The sequence below is a fragment of the Rhinoderma darwinii genome, chromosome 11 (assembly GCF_050947455.1).
Source record: "Rhinoderma darwinii isolate aRhiDar2 chromosome 11, aRhiDar2.hap1, whole genome shotgun sequence".
Taxonomy (NCBI): Eukaryota; Metazoa; Chordata; class Amphibia; order Anura; family Rhinodermatidae; genus Rhinoderma; species Rhinoderma darwinii.
The window spans coordinates 65,729,929-65,750,230 of NC_134697.1; the positions used below are offsets into that span (position 1 = coordinate 65,729,929).

At 40.9% G+C, this 20,302-nt stretch overlaps 1 protein-coding gene across 1 annotated transcript in view; it reads right to left on the reverse strand.

Moving 5' to 3' along the window:
• LOC142663920 (protein NDNF-like) overlaps positions 1–12,466 on the reverse strand; it is a 28,693-nt gene extending 16,227 nt beyond the window's left edge. Inside the window, exons 1-2 of the mRNA XM_075842762.1 lie at positions 12,052–12,466; positions 8,316–8,499 (exon numbers count right to left, since the gene is read on the reverse strand). Of these exons, the coding sequence (XP_075698877.1) occupies positions 8,316–8,499; positions 12,052–12,058 (191 nt within the window). The 5' untranslated portion in view covers positions 12,059–12,466. The remainder of the gene's footprint in view (positions 1–8,315; positions 8,500–12,051) is intronic.
• Positions 12,467–20,302: the final 7,836 nt, after the last annotated feature.

A 20,302-nucleotide genomic window follows, 5' to 3' on the forward strand; every position in this document is an offset into this window, starting at 1 on the left:
CACCCTGAACAACACACTTTTCCTACCGATGCCACTATAATTGATATAAAGGTTTATCTGCAGCCACTCTATTTTTTCTTGTCCGTAGAGAGAAGGGCTCTGTTCACATAGCATTTTTATTTTTTGTTTTGTGCATATGCTGGGGAAATCTCGCATGTATGCCGAACATAAACCTTTACGTTTGCCATATTGTTGCATGTGTCTCCAATAGGCTCCCATGTAAAAGAAACGTATACCACCTTGTATACATTTCTTTGGAGAATGTCTCTATACTGAAAAGCATAGCAGAGTTTTCTATACTCTACATAACATTTTAGCCTTGCTTCAGCAAGTACAGATAAAATCAGTTTAACTGTAGACAGGGGAAAGTTACCAATGTTTGACCTGGGATTCTATAAAACTAAGTGACCCCTAACAGTAAGGCTTTAGGCACATTGCCGTACTACAACCTCTGGATTCCTCCAATGTCATTTGACAGGTACTCTGAGTCTTTTTCTGTTAAATTCTGTATGTAAATCATGCTATGTTCCATCAGACACAAGTATTACGAAGGTATACTCGCCTAGTAGCAAAGCGCTACACGGAGCGCCATACGGCGAGACATTGCGTTCCTACTAATATTGAACCTTAGTTGTATTGAATATTATGAAAACTTGTCACTTATGAAAACTGCATTTGGCAGGTATCCTCAGCTACACGGGCATAGCACAGCACCATATGGTACCTCCACATGCCTCTGATTCATACATAGGCATACAGAGTATATTTTGTCTCAGATTCCTATAAAATATGACAAAGAAATAGTGTTACATAGTATTACCGAAGTATTTCCCCCTAGAAGCAATTCTGATAAGGAGTATAGTTTCGTATTACAGTGCCGTATGGAGGCACAACAATCCGGCACTTAGATTGCCTATGTCTCTGTATGAAGGAGTTCTAGGGACTCCATGGGCCACTGTACAGGCTCCATGTACAATTGTGGCCACACTTTAGCGTTTATTGTCACCATTACAGACTTTTAGATTTTCCGTTTGATTATTTTTTAAAGTGTCAATTTATAATTTAGGCAACATTTAACAGAATAGCACTTTAAGTGGTAATATAACGATAAAATAACTTTGGCCCAAACAATTGTCCAGTATATAACAGCAACAGGGATAAAGAAAGACCATATTTTTTCGTGAGCTACTTAAAAATTAGCTAACCATGTAAAACACATATTCCACTGCATTAAAAACATAATATTGTATAATTAGAATAGCAACGCATAATGCACAATGCGACAGGCAGAGTTGCAGGAGGGATCTGCTCAGCAAATTCTTATTTCTACCGTTACATTACAATCACTGTGGTCCTGCTCCAAGTTTTGCTATAGTCATACACATTCTTAAATTGCCTTCCCTCAAATGTGTATTGTGTGTCATTTCAGCTTATTGACCTTATATTTGAACTTGTTGATGACAAATACATTATTCCGTATGTAAGACTAATACTGCAAACTGAAATAATAATTGGATTGTATGTTTCTATAGAACACCTTAGATATGAAGAGGTAGTTTAATGGTTAACTGAACTGGCAGTAAAGCAAAAATGCTGTAAACATTGCTGGAGGCTGGCACAAATCCCAGAGTTTGCTTCTTATAGTGGAGTTGGGGCTAATTCCTAAACTTTATAAGATAGAAAAGAATAGGAAAGTTTAAACGGACCATTGCAAACTCCAGTGAACAGTGAAACGGTATTCTGATAATTCATTATTGGGACTATTGTATAGTTTTCTTCATCCTAAATAAATACCTAATACACCACATAATAGGAATTTGTAATATAAGAAGGGCAACAGAGACAAATTCCAGGGGCCTCCACCACGCATTTCAGCCCTTTTCAGATAGCCCCAACAGCAAAACATGGAAGTTAGAGGTGATGATGCAGCTTGTATTACTAAGGGTCAGGGCTCCGATGCCCAATCTGTCTGCACCGCTAAGGGCGTGTTCACATGTAGCGGAAGTGATGCGTATTTTCTGTCCGGAATTGCAGACGGAAAATACGGCAGAATATAGTAGCAGCAAAGTGGATGATATTTAACAAATCTCATCCACACGCTGCGTAAAAATTCTAAGCAGAAATTGACCTGCGATGCGTATATTTCAGACCGCAGCATGTCAATTCCTGCTGCGGAAAAAAGGACTGAATTGCTGCGTTTTTCAGAGGAGATGTCACCATTACCCAACATTGAGAAAAACGCAGGAAATACGCACCATTTTTTGTAGTCAAAAACGCAGGAAATGGTGTGTTTTTGCTGCAGCAGAAAGTCTGCTACCTTTAACGGAATTGCTGCAGAAATTTTCTGCAGCAATTCTATTACGTGTGGACAAGTCCTAACAAGAAGAACTCTGGTGGTTAAGCATGCCCAAAAATAAAAAAAATAGGTGGATAAGAAGATGCCAGATACCCTTGGCTCCACTTATCTCCCACTTGAACAAAGGATCAGGCATGTTAAAATCAAACATATCGAACCTTGTTTCCCTAGCAGCAGACATCAGAATACAGCGCGGCTTCCCTCATACATTAGACTGACGGATAATCCAGTAGATATCAGCAGGTTCTAGCGAGAATTATGTTAGCTTTATGTCCAGAATTAACTAGCCTGATATGACATGACACTGCTTCTAGGGAAGGACCTTCACTAATTTTTTGGCCAAATCTTGATCCAGCCCTGTACAGATGTGGTAATTTCATAATTCCAACTGCATTGTAGCCCTTGATGGAGATGGCAAAAATTTCTCGATTGCACTTATTTTTGCATGGATGATTTTATAGATAACGATAGTATTCCTATAATACTTATGAGCGGGTCTAAGTGATTTAGCGGTTAACACATAGTATCTCTGTTGATCTAGGATGATGAAGTTAATATTGATGTCCATTATCCATGGTGGTCTAGGGTGTTTAAGAGTTGATATATAATATCTTTAGAGGTCTGAGGTGATTTAGTGGTAAACACTTAATATTATAACATAATATGCTATATTTATTATTATATGATTATGGAGTTGAAGTAGATGGTCTAGGACTGAAAAGCATACTATATCCCTTAGGCTAGATTCATACACAGCATTTAGCTGTGTTTTTCTTGGCGTTTTTCCATGGTACCTTAAAGTCTATAGAAAAAAAAATATTTTGATAAATCGACATCAGCATTTTGGTGTTGTTTTTGGGTTAGTGGCGTTGATTGTAAAACACAACATGCTCTCGGTTTGGCATTTTTATGGTAGTCTTCTTATAGGCTTATTTATGTAAAATAAAAACCGGCAGTAAAAAACACAATAATTGAAATTAATGGCGTTTTTATAAGCATGCAAATATGCTTATGCTGAAAACATAATCTGTGTGTATGTGTGTGCGTGTGTCTGTGTCTGTCTCTGTGTGTGTCTGTGTCTGTGTGTGTGTGTGTGTGTGTGTGTGTGTGTGTGTGTGTGTGTGTGTGTGTGGGTGTGGAGGAGGCGATAGGCTAAGTTCCCATGTAGTGTAAACGCTGCAGAATTTCCTCAACAGACTTGTGTGCGGAACTTCCACAGCATATACAGTAGCAGCAAATTAAGGGCACGTTCAGACGTGGTGGAATTCTGCAGACACGGTCCGCATCAATGTCGCACATAATTCGCATTGCAGATTCCGTTGCGGATTTGGCTAATAAAATGTTAAAAATGTTAAGTAAAATGCTGCGGATTTGTCGTTGCGGATTCAGGTTCAGATCACAACCTGCTCTCTTTCAAACATTCCATCCCAGTCTGGGTATAGACCTCGACACACATAGGTCCAGCCAGAATGATGAAATATCCTGTTCCTGAAAGCAATCCGCAACGCAACACACATAACATCTGCGGATTTCATTGCGGAATTTTGAAACTCCATTGAAGTCAATGGAGAAATTCTGCAACAAGTACGCATCAAGTCCGCAACAGACAGTGTATGCTGCGGACAGAAAATTCAGCACCTCAGCCTACGGTCCGCAGCGGAGTTCTCCGCAACGTCTGCATGAAGATAACCAATGGACAGACTGTCTGCTGCGGATTTCCACTGCGGAATGTCCGCAGAGGAATACCACAGCAATTCCGCCACGTCTGAACGTGCCCGTAATGAGATTTAGAAAATGTCATGCCCACGCAGGAAAAATAAAGAAAAGTTGTGCAGAAAGTGTTCTGCCGTGCAAATTTTAATTCCGCAGCATGACATGACATTGACAATTTATGCTGCGGGTTCTGTTAGAAGATGCTGCATGTTTTGCCCTTACACTTCAATGGGGAGCATAAATTCAATTTATTTGCGGTTTTCACATTGTTTACGCAGTGGAAACGCAGTAAAAATCGCTGGAAATCCATATGTGCACATAAAGTTTGCTATAATCAATGTTTAACACAATACAACAAATAATAGAATAAATTTACATGCAGTGTATTCAAAATCCGCACCGCAGGTCAATTTATGATCAATGTCGCTGCGGATTGTTTCTGCAATGTGGGGATAAGATTTGCTAAAATCTCATTCACTTTGCAGCTACTGTAAATGCTGCGTGTAACAGGTGGGAGAGGGTTTAGTGTGGTTACTGTCCCGCAGAGGATATTGCACAGCAAGAACTTCAGACGACACAGGTATAAGATGCTGAACAGAACTTTACTCCAACAGAGGCACAATCTTCATGGTTACAATATTTGGTACATAAGCTTGACGGTTTCACTAATAAATAGGCTTTATACTTGGCAGTTTCTGATTTAATTGGTGAGAACGGGACATCGTGTTGACTAATGGTTCTGTCTCAAGTTAAACTTGTGGTGCAGGGGATGTTTGTTCTCATATGAAGTTCTGAGCTAGCCATACGCCATTCAGCCTAGCAATACAAAGTCTTTTTGGTGGATCATTGCTGAAGAAAATAACCCAAGCACTCAAATATGCAAATATTTTTTTGAAAAAAATCTCTCGTTATTGCAAAGTTTCCAAAGATTTACATTTTTTGTTATTTTCAAAAATTTTTAAGAAATGTATTATCTTGGTACAGTAGTAGTTATAGCAGACAATGTATTTGACCTTTCGGCCTATCCCAGGCCTTTGTCACAAACGCTTAACTGTTAGAAAATTTTGTTGTGTATGGCAAAATTCGCCATCTCCCAGACGCTCTATGCTTGCTCCCTACCTGGCAATCTCAACTGGCAGTTCTCGCCCTGCCTGGGTATCCAATCTGGCAGCTCTTGCTCTGCCTGGCTATCCATTCTAGCGGCTCACTCCCCGCTCGGCAAATCCAACGTGGCTGCTCTCGCCCTGCCCGGCTATCCAATATGGCAGCTCTTGCCCTGCCCGGCTATGCAATATGGCAGCTCTCGCCCTGCCCGGCTATACAATCTGGCAGCTCTTGCCCTGCCCAGCTATACAACAGTGGCTCACGCCCCGCTCTGCAAATCCACCCGCTTTGTATTGACTTCTTTCTACCTCTCCTACTTATCCCACACACATCACTCTTTCTGTTTCACTCCTCCATCACTCACCAACTGCCACATTAGGTGCTTAATATATACATAAGTGGGTTCGGGGCACACAATTCTGTTGATGAAATTCTGCAATGCGTTCTGCTACATGGACGCCCGGCCTTACTGTTATTTTTGCAGCATGTATGAGTTCAAGTTGTCTAGCAGCAACCACTTGACTCCCTGTCTGGACGACCACTAGTTGAGTACCAGCATTGAGAAAGTTCTGTCTACTATAACAATACATTGCAGCTCTTTGAGATTTAGCAGAGAGCTCAATCATTACAGATTCATCATAAATACACGGGGAAATCTCTGCAGAATAAAGATTGTGCTATCTTTGTACCAAGAGTTGAGCTTGGACCAACAATATTAAGAAACCATATAGAGATATCTCCAGTTTATTCTATTACTAACACTATAGAATTCCCTCTGTTACAGTGCTTCCAAATTATGTATGGGCATTGCCCAATGATTTGATTCCCATCACATTTAGAGTATCGCCTTATTAGTCTGTGATATTCCGATCTAGGCTGCTTTTAAACCAAAGTACATTAACAAGCCTAATAAATGTCATGTCTCCATGCCACTGAATAGAATTCTAGAACAAAGAGTGGATCCAATTTCTAGAATCCTATACTGACCATCTCTGGGAAAAATGCTTATAATGTTCTAAGAAATACAATCTAGGAAAGGAGACCAATCAATCCCAGAAGTGGATAGCACTGACGGATCTGTAATAAAACACCTCCAAGGGTAAGGATACAGCAGGGGATATTTACTTTACTAATCCAGAACATTTTCTATCTACAGACAAGCTCTGTCAGAAGACTTTTAATATAGTGGAAAGCCATTTTTGTTGACAAGGGCCATACATTTAAGAAAGCTCTTTCAACAACTTGGAAATTCCACCTCATATGAGACCCTCTTGTGATGGACGTGGACAGCATCAAACAATGTGTGAAGGTATCTTGGATATCCAGAGGTCTGTTTTTTCTCTGAAGCTGAATTTCATGTGAATTAGTTCCATATTTAGTGGAAAGTTAATGTCGCCGCTAACATGATACATTGATGTATGAGAAAGAACAAAAGCTGGGTTCATTCTTCCAGGTGGGAATAACAAAATGCCAAAGAGAGTAACAGCAGTTCCTTATACATAAAAGGTCATTTGATATATTATAGGGAGTTTAAAAAATAAAAAATCCAAAAAATAATCAGCCCATACAGTTGATATTCTGAACTAAGTCTCTTAACATGTCAATTCCATTATGGAAATATAACATGATTTTTCAACATCTGAAACAAATCATTTATAACACGGTCTGATGGTTGAGTTGTTCCTTCTTGTGCCCTCTGTAGCCATCAATACCTGTTTTTGGTTAGCACTAATGGATGTATGGAAAGAGCAGAGGATGAAATGGGGCAGTGGTTCTGTCAAATCTCCAAAGAAGAGAACAGTAAAAATACAAAAGAGAACACAGACAAATATCGAAATATTCCTGCTATACATCTACATCCCTAAAGGTGCAGTCACACACAGCAGATTTTGTTATAGAAATTTCTACAACTGAATGAGATTGTTTCTGCAGGGGGTGCATGGATTTCTGCAAGTTTCTTTTAAATGAGCAAAACAAATTTCAGTCGCAGAAATGTCTGCACCAAAATCTTCTGCGTGTGACTGCGTCCTAAGGCTGGGTTCCCACATAGCGTAAACCCTGCAGAATTTCCACAAAGGAATTCTGTGCGGAAATTCTGCAGCATTTATAAAAAATCTGCAGCGTATCCTTTGAGTGGGAACATACCCTAAGGTTGGCTCTGCCATTACTGATTCCAATCTACAGCTATGTTCACACTGGGCGAATATGCTGCATAAAGCACACAGCGTAGGGAATTGCGGACGAAACACTGCACCAAATTGTGGTGCTGTTTTTCGGCTGGAATGTCCGCTGTGGAAAACTGCAAATAAAACAAAAAAAAAAAAAAAAAAGGTTCATGCTTAGATAGCCATGGCGACGCGTCCCTCCGCCGTCCTGCGGCCCGGCCTCCTGGGATGACGTTTTTATCCCATGTGGCTGCAGCAGTCACATGGGATGAAACATCATCACAGGAGGCCGGGCTGGATGAAGAAACACAGAATTCTGGGTAAGTATAAGATTTTTTTTCTGAGTTGTGTTTTTTTTTTGCGGCGGAATCACTGTTTTTCCACTGCAAAAAAACGCAACATCTGCTGTGCCGGTTTTACCCTCACATTGAATTCAATGGGGAAAACCTGCAACAGATAAGCAGCGATTACGCAAATACAATTGACGCTGTGGATTGACATGCTGCAGGTCAATTTCGGAGCGTTTTTTCTGCTCAGTATTTACGCAGCGTGTGGATGAGATTTCTTTACATCTCATTCACTATGCTGCTATTGTATTACGCTGCGGCTTTTCCGTAACAAAATCCATTGCGGAAAATCCGCAGTATTTATGCTACGTGTGAACGCACCCTAATAGTTAGTTTAGTCTCCTTGTTTATAACTAATCTTTGAATTTTTCAACCTGATTCACTTCCTTATTACATAAAGTTGGAGCTAGAAGCCCGTAGTTTGAACATCCTAAAATCATTTCTTCCTATGACGGTCATTTGTCAATGTAATTAAAGCTACACGAGAGTACAGCGCTATAGAATATGTCGGCAACTTGGTTTATGCTATTTTCAATCCACTTTACTGAAAAATTGGCCAAGATAGTTTTCTAAAAGCATGTATATATATATATCACAGCTGAACTGAACACAAGGGAAATGTCCTCTTACCTTTTTGTGATATCCTTCAACAGGTAGACTGTGGTTTCCCTGCCATCTGGTAGAATAAGTGAATGGTGTGGGTTGAAATACATCTTTCGATAATCATCAGATGGTGGAAAGTTGGAATGAGACATGCATCCAGTCATAAGAACAGCGAGATGAACACCCCATAGGAGCCTGTATGTTTCTATACCTATTGGAAATGTAAGGTACAGTAAATGATCACAGATTATCTCCTCAAAATGAAAGTGTCTTTATCTTCATGTGAAAATATGATCCTTATATACGCCAAAAAATGGAATATGTAAAAGCTTGAAAAAGACTCCAGCGGGGTCGAAACGTAGCTCTTTGTATTGGGATGTGTTAATAAACACTATATTTTTTTTTTCGCCAAACTGGATACTGTCCTCAAGTCTATTATCAAAAAATGGAATCATGTCATCACAGAAAGACTAGTATGGATAAGTTCAATGTCAACGTATGGACAAATATATACAACTGTAAGTCTATAGAGATTGTATATGTCAGCCATTGACTGACATTTTTTTAAAAGTATGCTGCGTATATGTTTTTCTTGCATACAGTTGACTGTGTTCTTTAATACTGTTGGGGCTGCGGGATCCTAACGTAGCCTGACCAGTTGTATGCCAAAATGACAATTATGTTGGCATACTGTATGTTTGCCCACTAGTTTGCACATCAGTGTGAACAGAACATGCATGATGGTTTCCCTATGACAATGCTTCCTCCTTTGTGCTCTATAGGATCTATAAATGAGTGTGTCTATTTTAATTGTAGTATATTCAGAACGTAAGGTCTGACATTGAGGTGGAGGGAGATTTAGATGCACGTAACATCCCAATGACGTCATGTCCTCCTCACAGACAACCTGTCACTTCAATTGCTGATAAAAGACATAAGGACGTTATTTTAATATGTAATAAAAATGTACATTTTTTTAAGTCTGTTACATGGACTTGTATATTACTTGTATGTAAGTACAAGAGCCCTAAATGTGTGATCTTGATTATTTGTTTCCACCTGGTCCCATCATTCCTGGATCTCCGTTTAGGCTGGGTTCACATTGAGTGTTTTTGTTGCATTTTTGTTGCATTTAGAAACACCTACGTTTTTTTTATAAATTATTTGTCTGTAATCAGTGTTTTTAAAATTTAATGATCATAAGCTTATAGTGGCAACGCCTTGTAAAAACACGTAGATATTTAAAAATAGCATGTGTTTTTATATGCTTATTTGAGACCCTACACCAAAACTTTTGACCTTTCCTGGATAACCGGTAATTGATATTCTGACTGCAAGGCTTCCAATTCAATTTTTTAGCAGAAGCTCTGTTAGAAAAGGTTAATAAGACCCAGGTCAATGTCACTTACAGTCCATTGTCAATGTGTTTCCAGTACACACGTGGTGGCTCACATTCTACTGCATTTCATCTGTCAAAGTATTGTATGTCACTAACGTGGTTCCCATTATCAATTTGTTTTTGAAATTGAGTTATCATCTGCTGAAATATATTAAGTCAACCTCCGGTTTTTAGTTAAAGCTTAAGCCTATGTTCACACGGCAACAAAAAACGGCCGTAAAATACGGAGCTGTTTTCAAGGGAAAACAGCCTCTGATTTTCAACCGTTTTTTAAGCATCAAACTTTTTTTAATGCGTTGCTTGTGCCCATTTTTTAAGCTGTTTTTCTATTGAGACAATGAAAAACGGCTCCAAAAACAGCTCAGGAAGTGACATGCACTTCTTTTTACGTTTTTTGTTTTTTTACCCACCGTTTTTACAAACGGCCACATAAAAAAATGCCCTGTCAGAACAAAACACAGTTTTTCCAATTTAAATCAATGGGCAGATGTTTGGAAGCGTTCAGCTTCCGTATTTCCAGACGCTTTTCACGGGAGTTTACGGCCCGAAAAACGGTTGAAAATAAGCCGTGTGAGCATAGCCTTACCCTCCTTACCCATATTTGCCCAGAACTTATTTCCTGAGATTGAAAGGAGGAGTTTGCAATCCTTGATGTAACACATTGGTGTATAAGGTTGCGTAGGGTAAGTGCCATGCTTTGCTCCATCCATATTCACATACTTCTGCTCAAGAGCTTCGTGAGTATTTTTGTTGCAATGTAAAAATGGCACCCAGAGATGTAGCTCTTCACCCCAATATAAAATCTATAATAGGGCCCCCCAGCTATTATGCATCATTTATAGTACTGATCTCATATGGAGCAGAGGTACCTTTTGAGCCCCCTCAAGCTCCAGGTCCCACGTGTTACTGAACCCTCAGCGCCACCTATCTTTATAACTCTGCGCCTACTTTAGCCAGGACCGTCAACAAATGTTGCAGCAGCTTTTTTACATACAGGGAACACATGTACATTCAATGCAATATAGGAAAGAGGCGAATAATGAAGACTGTGGAGGGTAAGCCGTAAAACTGTGTTTCCAAATATTGGTTGCCATTTGACTTCAATGCACTATGATCTTTAATGATCTTCAGCCACAGCTAAAGTAGACAAGCTGGATGTGACATTAGTAATGATTTGTGTGATATTTATAAAAACAACTTTCAGTCCTATGTAACAAATGTATCCAAATATAATAATCCCAGCCCTCCCCTCTCTACATTGTGACAATGAAACCCACCAACAATAATAATTAGTCATCAATGTAACGTTGTGTAAAATGACCGAGGGGTTATTGAGGGAAGGGTTACAAACACAGAGAGGAAATTCTGTTTAATAAATATAAATATTATTTAACCCTATAAAAAATAATAACACAAGAGAAAACAAACATAAAGGCTGCAAAGCATCAGTCCTGGCTGTTTGTCTCCTATAGTCCTACAGACTTGATTTTAGTCTTGTAACTTTTTTTCCATTTTGTTTTTTATCTATATACTGTAAGTGATCATTTGTCATTCTAAAAATTGCAAAAAAATCACATGCACGTGACATTTTTACATGAAAAAAAAAGATGTGAACATTTTACAAATCTCATTAAAACCCAAACTAGCTGAGTAAAAAAAAAAGATAGCATCTCGCTTACACATAGATCACACCTATGTAGTCAGTCTATTTGTAGGTCACATTGTTAACTTTCAGCATGAGGTATATACTGTACTCCATAGTATATATAACAAAGAAATTAAACTTTATAGAGAGAGCGAGAGAGATTGAATGTTCGTATACTCTCTGTACAGCGCTATGGAATTTGTTGGTGCCATTAGAAGTATTCATCACTTGCCACAGACATAACCCATAATAGAGCAATGCGTATAATGAAAGCAACAAAAAAAAGTACTTCAATAATTTAGCTCATCAAAGGTAGAATGTATGATGCTCTAAGTCTATACTTCATAGCCTATAAAGGTGGCATTTGAATCACAGAAGGTATACATATGTAGCAGGGTTGAATTTGTCATTTAACCCTTTATAACAGCGTAATTTTGGCATCATGACAACTCAATGAGTTAAGTAAATTCAGTAGTTTTACCTGTTAAGCCACAGATAATACATTGTTACGTCACACATGAAAAACTCGGCTCTGCTGCATCTGACAAACTCAGTAATGTTTTATGGAAATGATTGTGCTCAAAAAATAAAATGTAGCTAAAAATGTACGACTTTTACTCAGTTCTCTGTCTCGACATATGACGTGTTTGTATCTTGCTATAAATTGGAGACGCACATACGTTATCATCATGTTATAGAATTGTAGAAAATGGACCTACCTCCCATTGTGGAAAATACTTCTCAGACTGAGCGTCGTTCCTCACTACGTTGACAGCGGCTCATGCTTCTAGGAGTAGGTTACATGGAACAGTCCACAAGACAGTGACCTTTTCATAATGACAGCACTCCAAGACTCCTTCACATTGAAAGATGTCTCTTCCTAGATATCAGGCTTCGTGCCTACAGCATGAATGGCTTCTGAGATTCCCCTGTGGTCTAAGACTCAGTATCCCCTTAGTTAGCGACTCGCTTCCCTCCTCTCCACTGTATTAAAGAGTTGCTTGTTGGCAGATTTGCAGATGGATAAGGGATTGAATGAGAGACAGAGAGGGAGTGAAAGGGGGGCACCCACTTAACTCTTGTGGAGCTCTACACAATAGAGATGAAGGGTACCCAGCCCCATAATATCAATAATCTGGTATTACTGTGAGTGCAGTAAGACATTGTAGATCATGTTTAATACCCTGGAGTACTGAGATTGACCCCCTCCTCCGCTCTTTTGCAATCTCATTAAAACATGTGATATCTAAAAAGGAATGTGTTGGCTGAATACATTTATGTAAGTGGTTCCTGCCAGAAGAGAAGCTCAGAATTTATTTACGTGAAATGAAAAGCATTCAGAATGAAGTGTCATTACAATTAATGGTGGTGGAATCCCACAAGTTACCTTAGATAAATCATATAAAGATGGGTCACGATGGGTTCGCTTTAATCTCGCAACCAAGAAAATATTTTCCACGAGCGCAGCTGCTAATGGGTTAATTTTGTGCATGAGAAGGTGAAAAGTTGGCATATTCTACATGTCATCGAGTATTTCTGCTTGTAATGTATTTCATGACAAAGATGCTCATAGTGTCTGCTGCTCCTTGAAAGGCGGTGACGTATGGATTTCATGAAGAGTCCGTGTACCTGTAGGTCAGGACGCCTTTTAGTGAATTGACATTTGAGTCCTTTCAGTTGACCTTTAGATGCTATGTGGCATTAAATTATTTTATTTTCCATCTATTTAAATATATTCATAATGAGCTATAAATAATACAATGTACCATTCAGTTTCAAATTTATAGCCTCTTACAGGCAAAGTTAACCGGTTAAGGACTAGGCTGTTTTACAGCTAAATGACCAGAGCAAATTTCACAATTTTGCTATGCGCTTCTTTAGATGACTATAACTCAGCAGGTGAATAAAGTTCATCTTTGAATTTTACACTCTTTTTAAAGGACAGATAGGGCTTTGTTTTAGTGGCATTTGTCAGTATATATAATTTTTCTTTTTTTCTCTAAAGTGGGCAAAATTGGAAAAAAATGCAAGAATTTAACAATTGCGTCGGTTTATGCTAGCATTTTTCACACACGGTATGAACCACGGCCAAAATTAATCTCCTTTCACATTCTTCCACTTCTCCCGTGCATGGGGATACCAAATATGTGAGCCTTATTCACTGTGCGGGCATGTGCCAGGGCTTGGCATAAAAGGAGGCTTTTTGGCCTTTTCGGTCCAGGAATTTTGCACTTGATTTTATAGACACATACTGTTTTCTGGGGGGCGTAATGCTGCTGAAACATTAGAAACACCCCATAAATGACTTCATTCACACAAGTAGACCCCACAAGGTTTCCTTCAAGGGGTTTATCATATTTTTAGCAAGTCCAGTTTTCTTCTGAAAGTTTCTTGAATAAGATGGAACAAAATAAAATCAGCACTTTTTTAGCAAATGCGTCAGTTTAGGCTAGTATTTTTCACACACGGTATAGACCACGGACAAAATTAATCTCCTTTCACATTCTTCCACTTCTCCCGTGCATGGGGATACCAAATATGTGTGCCTTATTCGCTGTGCGGGCATGTGCCAGGGCTTGGCATAAAAGGAGGCTTTTTGGCCTTTTCGGTCCAGGAATTTTGCATTTGATTTTAGAGCCGCATACTGTTTTCTGGGGGGCCTAATGCTGCTGAAACATTAGAAACACCCCATAAATGACTTCATTCACACAAGTAGACCCCACAAGGTTTCCTTCAAGGGGTTTATCATATTTTTAGCAAGTCCAGTTTTCTTCTGAAAGTTTCTTGAATAAGATGGAACAAAATAAAATCAGCACTTTTTTAGCAAATGCGTCAGTTTAGGCTAGTATTTTTCACACACGGTATAGACCACGGCCAAAATTCATCTCCTTTCACGTTCTTCCACTTCTCCCGTGCATGGGGATACCAAATATGTGTGCCTTATTCACTGTGCGGGCATGTGCCAGGGCTTGGCATAAAAGGAGGCTTTTTGGCCTTTTCGGTCCAGGAATTTTGCATTTGATTTTAGAGCCGCATACTGTTTTCTGGGGGGCCTAATGCTGCTGAAAGATTAGAATCACCCCATAAATGACTTCATTCACACAAGTAGACCCCACAAGGTTTCCTTCAAGGGGTTTATCATATTTTTAGCAAGTCCAGTTTTCTTCTGAAAGTTTCTTGAATAAGATGGAACAAAATAAAATCAGGACTTTTTTAGCAAATGCGTCAGTTTAGGCTAGTATTTTTCACACACGGTATAGTCCACGGACAAAATTAATCTCCTTTCACATTCTTCCACTTCTCCCGTGCATGGGGATACCAAATATGTGTGCCTTATTCACTGTGCGGGCATGTGCCAGGGCTTGGCATAAAAGGAGGCTTTTTGGTCCAGGAATTCTGCATTTGATTTTATAGCCGCATACTGTTTTCTGGGGGGCCTAATGCTGCTGAAACATTAGAATCACCCCATAAATGACTTCATTCACACAAGTAGACCCCACAAGGTTTCCTTCAAGGGGTTTATCATATTTTTAGACAGTCCAGTTTTCTTCTGAAAGTTTCTTGAATAAGATGGAACAAAATAAAATTAGCTTTTTTTTTTAACAAATGCGTCAGTTTATGCTAGTATTTTTCACACACAAAATGGACCACGGACAAAATTCATCGCATTTCACCTTCTTCCTCTTCTCCCGTGCATGGGGATACCAAATATGTGTGCTTTATTCATGGGCATGTGCCAGGGCTTGGCATAAAAAGAGGCTTTTTGGCCTTTTCGGTCCAGGAATTTTGCATTTGATTTTATAGCAGCATACTGTTTTCTGGGGGGCCTAATGCTGCTGAAACATTGGAAACACCCCATAAATGACTTCGTTCACACAAGTAGACCCCACAAGGTTTCCTTCAAGGGGTTTATCATATTTTTAGCAAGTCCAGTTTTCTTCTGAAAGTTTCTTGAATAAGATGGAACAAAATAAAATCAGCACTTTTTTAGCAAATGCGTCAGTTTAGGCTAGTATTTTTCACACACGGTATAGACCACGGACAAAATTCATCTCCTTTCACGTTCTTCCACTTCTCCCGTGCATGGGGATACCAAATATGTGTGCCTTATTCACTGTGCGGGCATGTGCCAGGGCTTGGCATAAAAGGAGGCTTTTTGGCCTTTTCGGTCCAGGAATTTTGCATTTGATTTTATAGCCGCATACTGTTTTCTGGGGGGCCTAATGCTGCTGAAAGATTAGAATCACCCCATAAATGACTTCATTCACGCAAGCAGACCCCACAAGGTTTTCTTCAAGGGGTTTATCATATTTTTAGACAGTCCAGTTTTCTTCTGAAAGTTTCTTGAATAAGATGGAACAAAATAAAATTAGCAATTTTTTAGCAAATGCGTCAGTTTATACCAGCATTTTTCACACACGGTATAGACCACGGTCAAAATTAATCTCCGTTCACATTCTGCCACTTCTCCCGTGCACGGGGATACCAAATATGTGGCCTTATTTATCACATAGAGATGTAGGAGGGCGGAGGATAGAAGAAGATTATTTCACATATCGCTTTTTTTCAAAGCTGGTTTTACAAAACTCAACAGAGTTTCTATAACACTTCCAAAATATCTGCTCGTCCACACTTACATTCTGCTCAGGGGTGTAGAGTTGCAGAAATAAATTATTCAGGGAATTTATTAGCGGTCTTATTTTGAACAACCGATCCCGGTTTGCATCGGTACTTGGGGGGGCCTGTGCGTTGTCATTGAAGTGGAGGAACCTCATTATTGTCTCATAACGAGACCTGGGCATTACTGCAGAATATACTGGGGTGGCTTGGGCGGGTCTTGTTGACCAGTAAGACCTAATGGAGGGCTTTTTGACAATACCCATATTTAGGGTGAGCCCCAAATTTTTTTTTAATTCCTGCAAATTGGTGGGCGTCCAATCTCTGGCATGGGTGGATGAAGGTTTCTGCCTTATATATTGCGTGGCATATAAATTTGTTTCATGGACAATCTGATTTAGGATGTCGTCCGTTATAAATAAATGGAAGTAATCCATTTGGACAAAATTTGTATTGTCCACGGTTATGCCAGGAGTGGCAGTAAATCCGTGGATTCTAGGCCCAAAAGATGGGGCAGGTGCCCATACAAGAGCCTGGACTGGAGGGACCAGGCTGTCCCGTGCTACAGCGCTACTTGGCCCTGCGCTTTCATGTTCTGCAGTTTCGACTGCATCAGGGACAACGTCCCCTGAAGATGAACCTGAAGTGACGCTGTCATCGTCACTACCTAAAACAGGTTCCATCTCGGACGCCATCTCTGATGCGGTCTCCGACTCAGACCACAGCATGGCGTATGCCTCCTCGGCGCTAAACAACTTCCTCGCCATAACGTAACTAACACTAACACTAACTAAACAAATTTTATTTTTTTATTTTTTTTATAAAACACACAAACTAAGGCCCCATGCACACGACCGTGCCCGCAATTGCTGTCCGCGATCGCGGGCACGGCCGGCCGCTGACTGACAGCCGCATTTTCGGGCCGTGCTCCCATACAAAGTATGGGAGCACGGCCCGCAAAATGCGAAAGAACGGACATGTTCCATAATTCCCGGAACATTTCCACGGCACTGACACCCTTCCGTAGTGCTACTGAAAGGTGTCAGCGTTCAATGAAAGTGAATGGCTCAGTTTTTGCGGACCGCAGTTGCGGTCCGCAAAAACGGAGGTTTTTTGCTGTCGTGTGCATGGGGCCTAACTGCTATATATATCTACACTACCGCTAACAAAAAAATAAACCGCTATTGCTATATATATTATATATATGTGGATATATATATAATTATATACTCCCTACCTGCCTATTCTAATAGAATAAAAGAAAGAAAGGTAGATAGATAGAAAAAAAGATAGATGGATAGATAGATTGTATAGATAGATAGAAATCTATCTATACAGAGAATGTTTTATAGTGTAACTGTTTTTTTTTTTTTCACTGTAATCTTCTGGCAGCAATTCTCCCGAGTCTCTTTTTCTCCTCAAACTGAAACAATATTTGAGGAGAAGAAAAGAGGCAGGAGATTTACTGCCAGAAAACTCAAAATAAAACAAATGTGGTCGCTGTGATTTTCACAGCGACCACATGTTCAGGGACCATCAGATTGGTCCCTGATACTCTGCCCAGTGCCCAGAGCTGTTGGTAACAGCGAGGGCACAGGGCTGTGTGCACGCGATCGCGGGCACAGGGCTGTGTGCACGCGATCGCGTGCACACTGTTTTATAAGCAGAAATGCATGTGATCGCTGTGATTGGTTGTCACAGCGACCACATGTTCAGGGACCATCAGATTGGTCCCTGATACTCTGCCCAGTGCCCAGAGCTGTTGGTAACAGCGAGGGCACAGGGCTGTGTGCACGCGATCGCGTGCACACTGTTTTCTATGCAGAAATGCATGTGATCGCTGTGATTGGTTGTCACAGCGATCACATGTTCAGGGGCCAAAAGATTGACCCCTGACATTCTGCCCAGTGCCCATGGCTGTTAGCAACAGCCAGGGCATAGAGCTGTGTGCACGCGATCGCGCGTGCACAGTCTCTGAAGTGCGGCCGTATATATACTATACGCCGGACTTTAGAGACCCTGACCGCTGGCCGTATATTTACGGCCAGCGGTCGGGAACCTGTTAAAGAGGTTCTCCGAGCATTTTATATTGATGACCTATTCAACCTTTCTACTACAGTTCTCTGGCATAGAAAAGTTGCAAAAGGGCCTAAAAGTCACAATTTGGCCATTTTTTACATTGCCCTCACCACTTGTGTGGAAAAGGGGTGTGGCTTTCCAAAATGGGGCGGGGCCACATTTTGTTGCCAGAAAACTGTCACATATTTCATGTATGTAGTGGTTCAGAGCGCACAAGATCCGGTAGGTGCACGAATAGGGTCCCAACCCAATTACATAGTAAAGAAATATTCGGCACACAAGGTGATGATTTTAGCAAATCTTTCGGTTTTATTTTATCAAAAATTGATGCCAGAGGTTTAGTGCGACGTTTCGGACGTATATTAGACCTTCATCAGGCACTTGTACCTCCTGGTGTCTGGTTCATCCAGTCGTTGGCGCTGCGTATATTAGTAGCGGTTTACCGCTTTCTTATGGCGCTCGTATATTTCACTCTGTGGGCCGTAGATTTCACTCTGTAGGGCGTAGCAAGGCTGAGGCCTGTGTCGGACCTTGTAATTTGCCCCCCACCCCGCCCGATCAGACTACCTCTCCCACCCTCCCCATGGAACAATAAATGAAATAAAAAAATGAAACAAAAAAACAGCATATTTACCGCAATGCTTCTCTTATCTCCATGTCCTACAACGTACTGATGCCAAGCAGTATCAGGACGTTGTATGTGACGTAGAACTGATGATGTTGAGTGCTGAATCGCATATAAGGCCCTGACATTGCTTGGCGTCTGGACCTTGTATGAGCCACCGCATGCTGATGGAGCCTGAGGGGACACGTAGAGGAGAGCATTGAGGTTGAGTGTGCTCATTTTTTATTTTATTTCCGATGGGGATAGGGATGGCGCACAGTGGCAATTGTTGCGCCATATAGGCAGCAAGAAGAGGCATATGCCTCTTAATCAGTGGCATAGCTATAGGGGTCGCAGTTTCGACCGGGCCCCTAAGCCTGGGGGGGCCACGGGCCCCCGTTGCCATACAGCATGTTTCCTAAATAAATCTTCTGTGCCGTGAAGCAGGCACTTCCTGGTTACGGTCACATGGTACACTTAGTGTACCATGTGACTGTGTTGTCACGTGACACGTCTTCCAGACAGAGCAGTGGAAGAGTCAGTGCGGAGGACTCCAGGTAAGCTGCAGTCTGTAATGTAATGTATTGTGTTGTAATGTAATGTAATGTATTGTAATGTATTGTGATGTAATTTATTGTGTTGTATTGTGCTGTTTGCGGTGGAGAGGGGGGGCGTTAAATCACAGCCCCCCCTCCTCTCTCCACCGCAAACTGCACAATACAACACAATACAGTATAGTAACACATGACTGTATGAAAGCGGGGCTGCGGCTGTGTAATACAGTCACTGCCCCGCTCCTGAGTCCTGACATGTGCGCGCCATCAGGATGATGCGATGTGGCCGGCGCTGCACTAATGATCTGCGGCACTGAAGACAGAACATGGCGGGTGCAGTACAAAACACCCCCATGTTCCGTCTTTAGTGCCTGAACCGCCGCTCATTAGTGCAGCGCCTGCTGCATCACCTCATGCTGACCGTGTGCGCACTTACTGTCAGGAGCGGGGCAATGGCTGTATTACACAGCCGCAGCCCTGCTCTATAACGGCGGAGATCAGAGAAACCGCTCATCTCTGCCGCTGTTCTCCTGAATGCTGCGATCAAAGCAGACTGCAGCATTCAGGGGAAAATGAGAAGGGGGGATGCCCCTTGGATCGCGTCACAGGGAAATCCTGTGACAAAATTAAGGGACATATCATATATGGGCAGACAGCCCAGGGTCCATTGAAGGACCCCAGGGCTGTCCTACCATATTTCCTGTTGTTAGGGCATACTGAGGTATGTCCTAACAACTGCCTGTGTAATATCAGTACACAGGCTAATGTACTGGCATATAGATATAGGCCAGTACATTAAAGTTTAAAAATAAAGTAAAAACAAAGTAATGTTAAATAAAAAAATTACACATACACCTTTTTTACAATAAACATTAAAATAAGTCTCAATACATAAAATATACACATAATCGGTATTGGCGCGGCCGTAATAACCTGCACAACAATGTTTTTGCATCATTTATGATGTGTACGCTGTAAAAAATTAAAATAAAAACTGCTTTCTATCACTTAGGCCCCATTCACACGACCGTGCCCGCAATCACGACCGGCCGCCGACTGCCACCCGCATTTTCGGGCCGTGCTCCCATACAAAGTATGGGAGCACGGCCCGCAAAA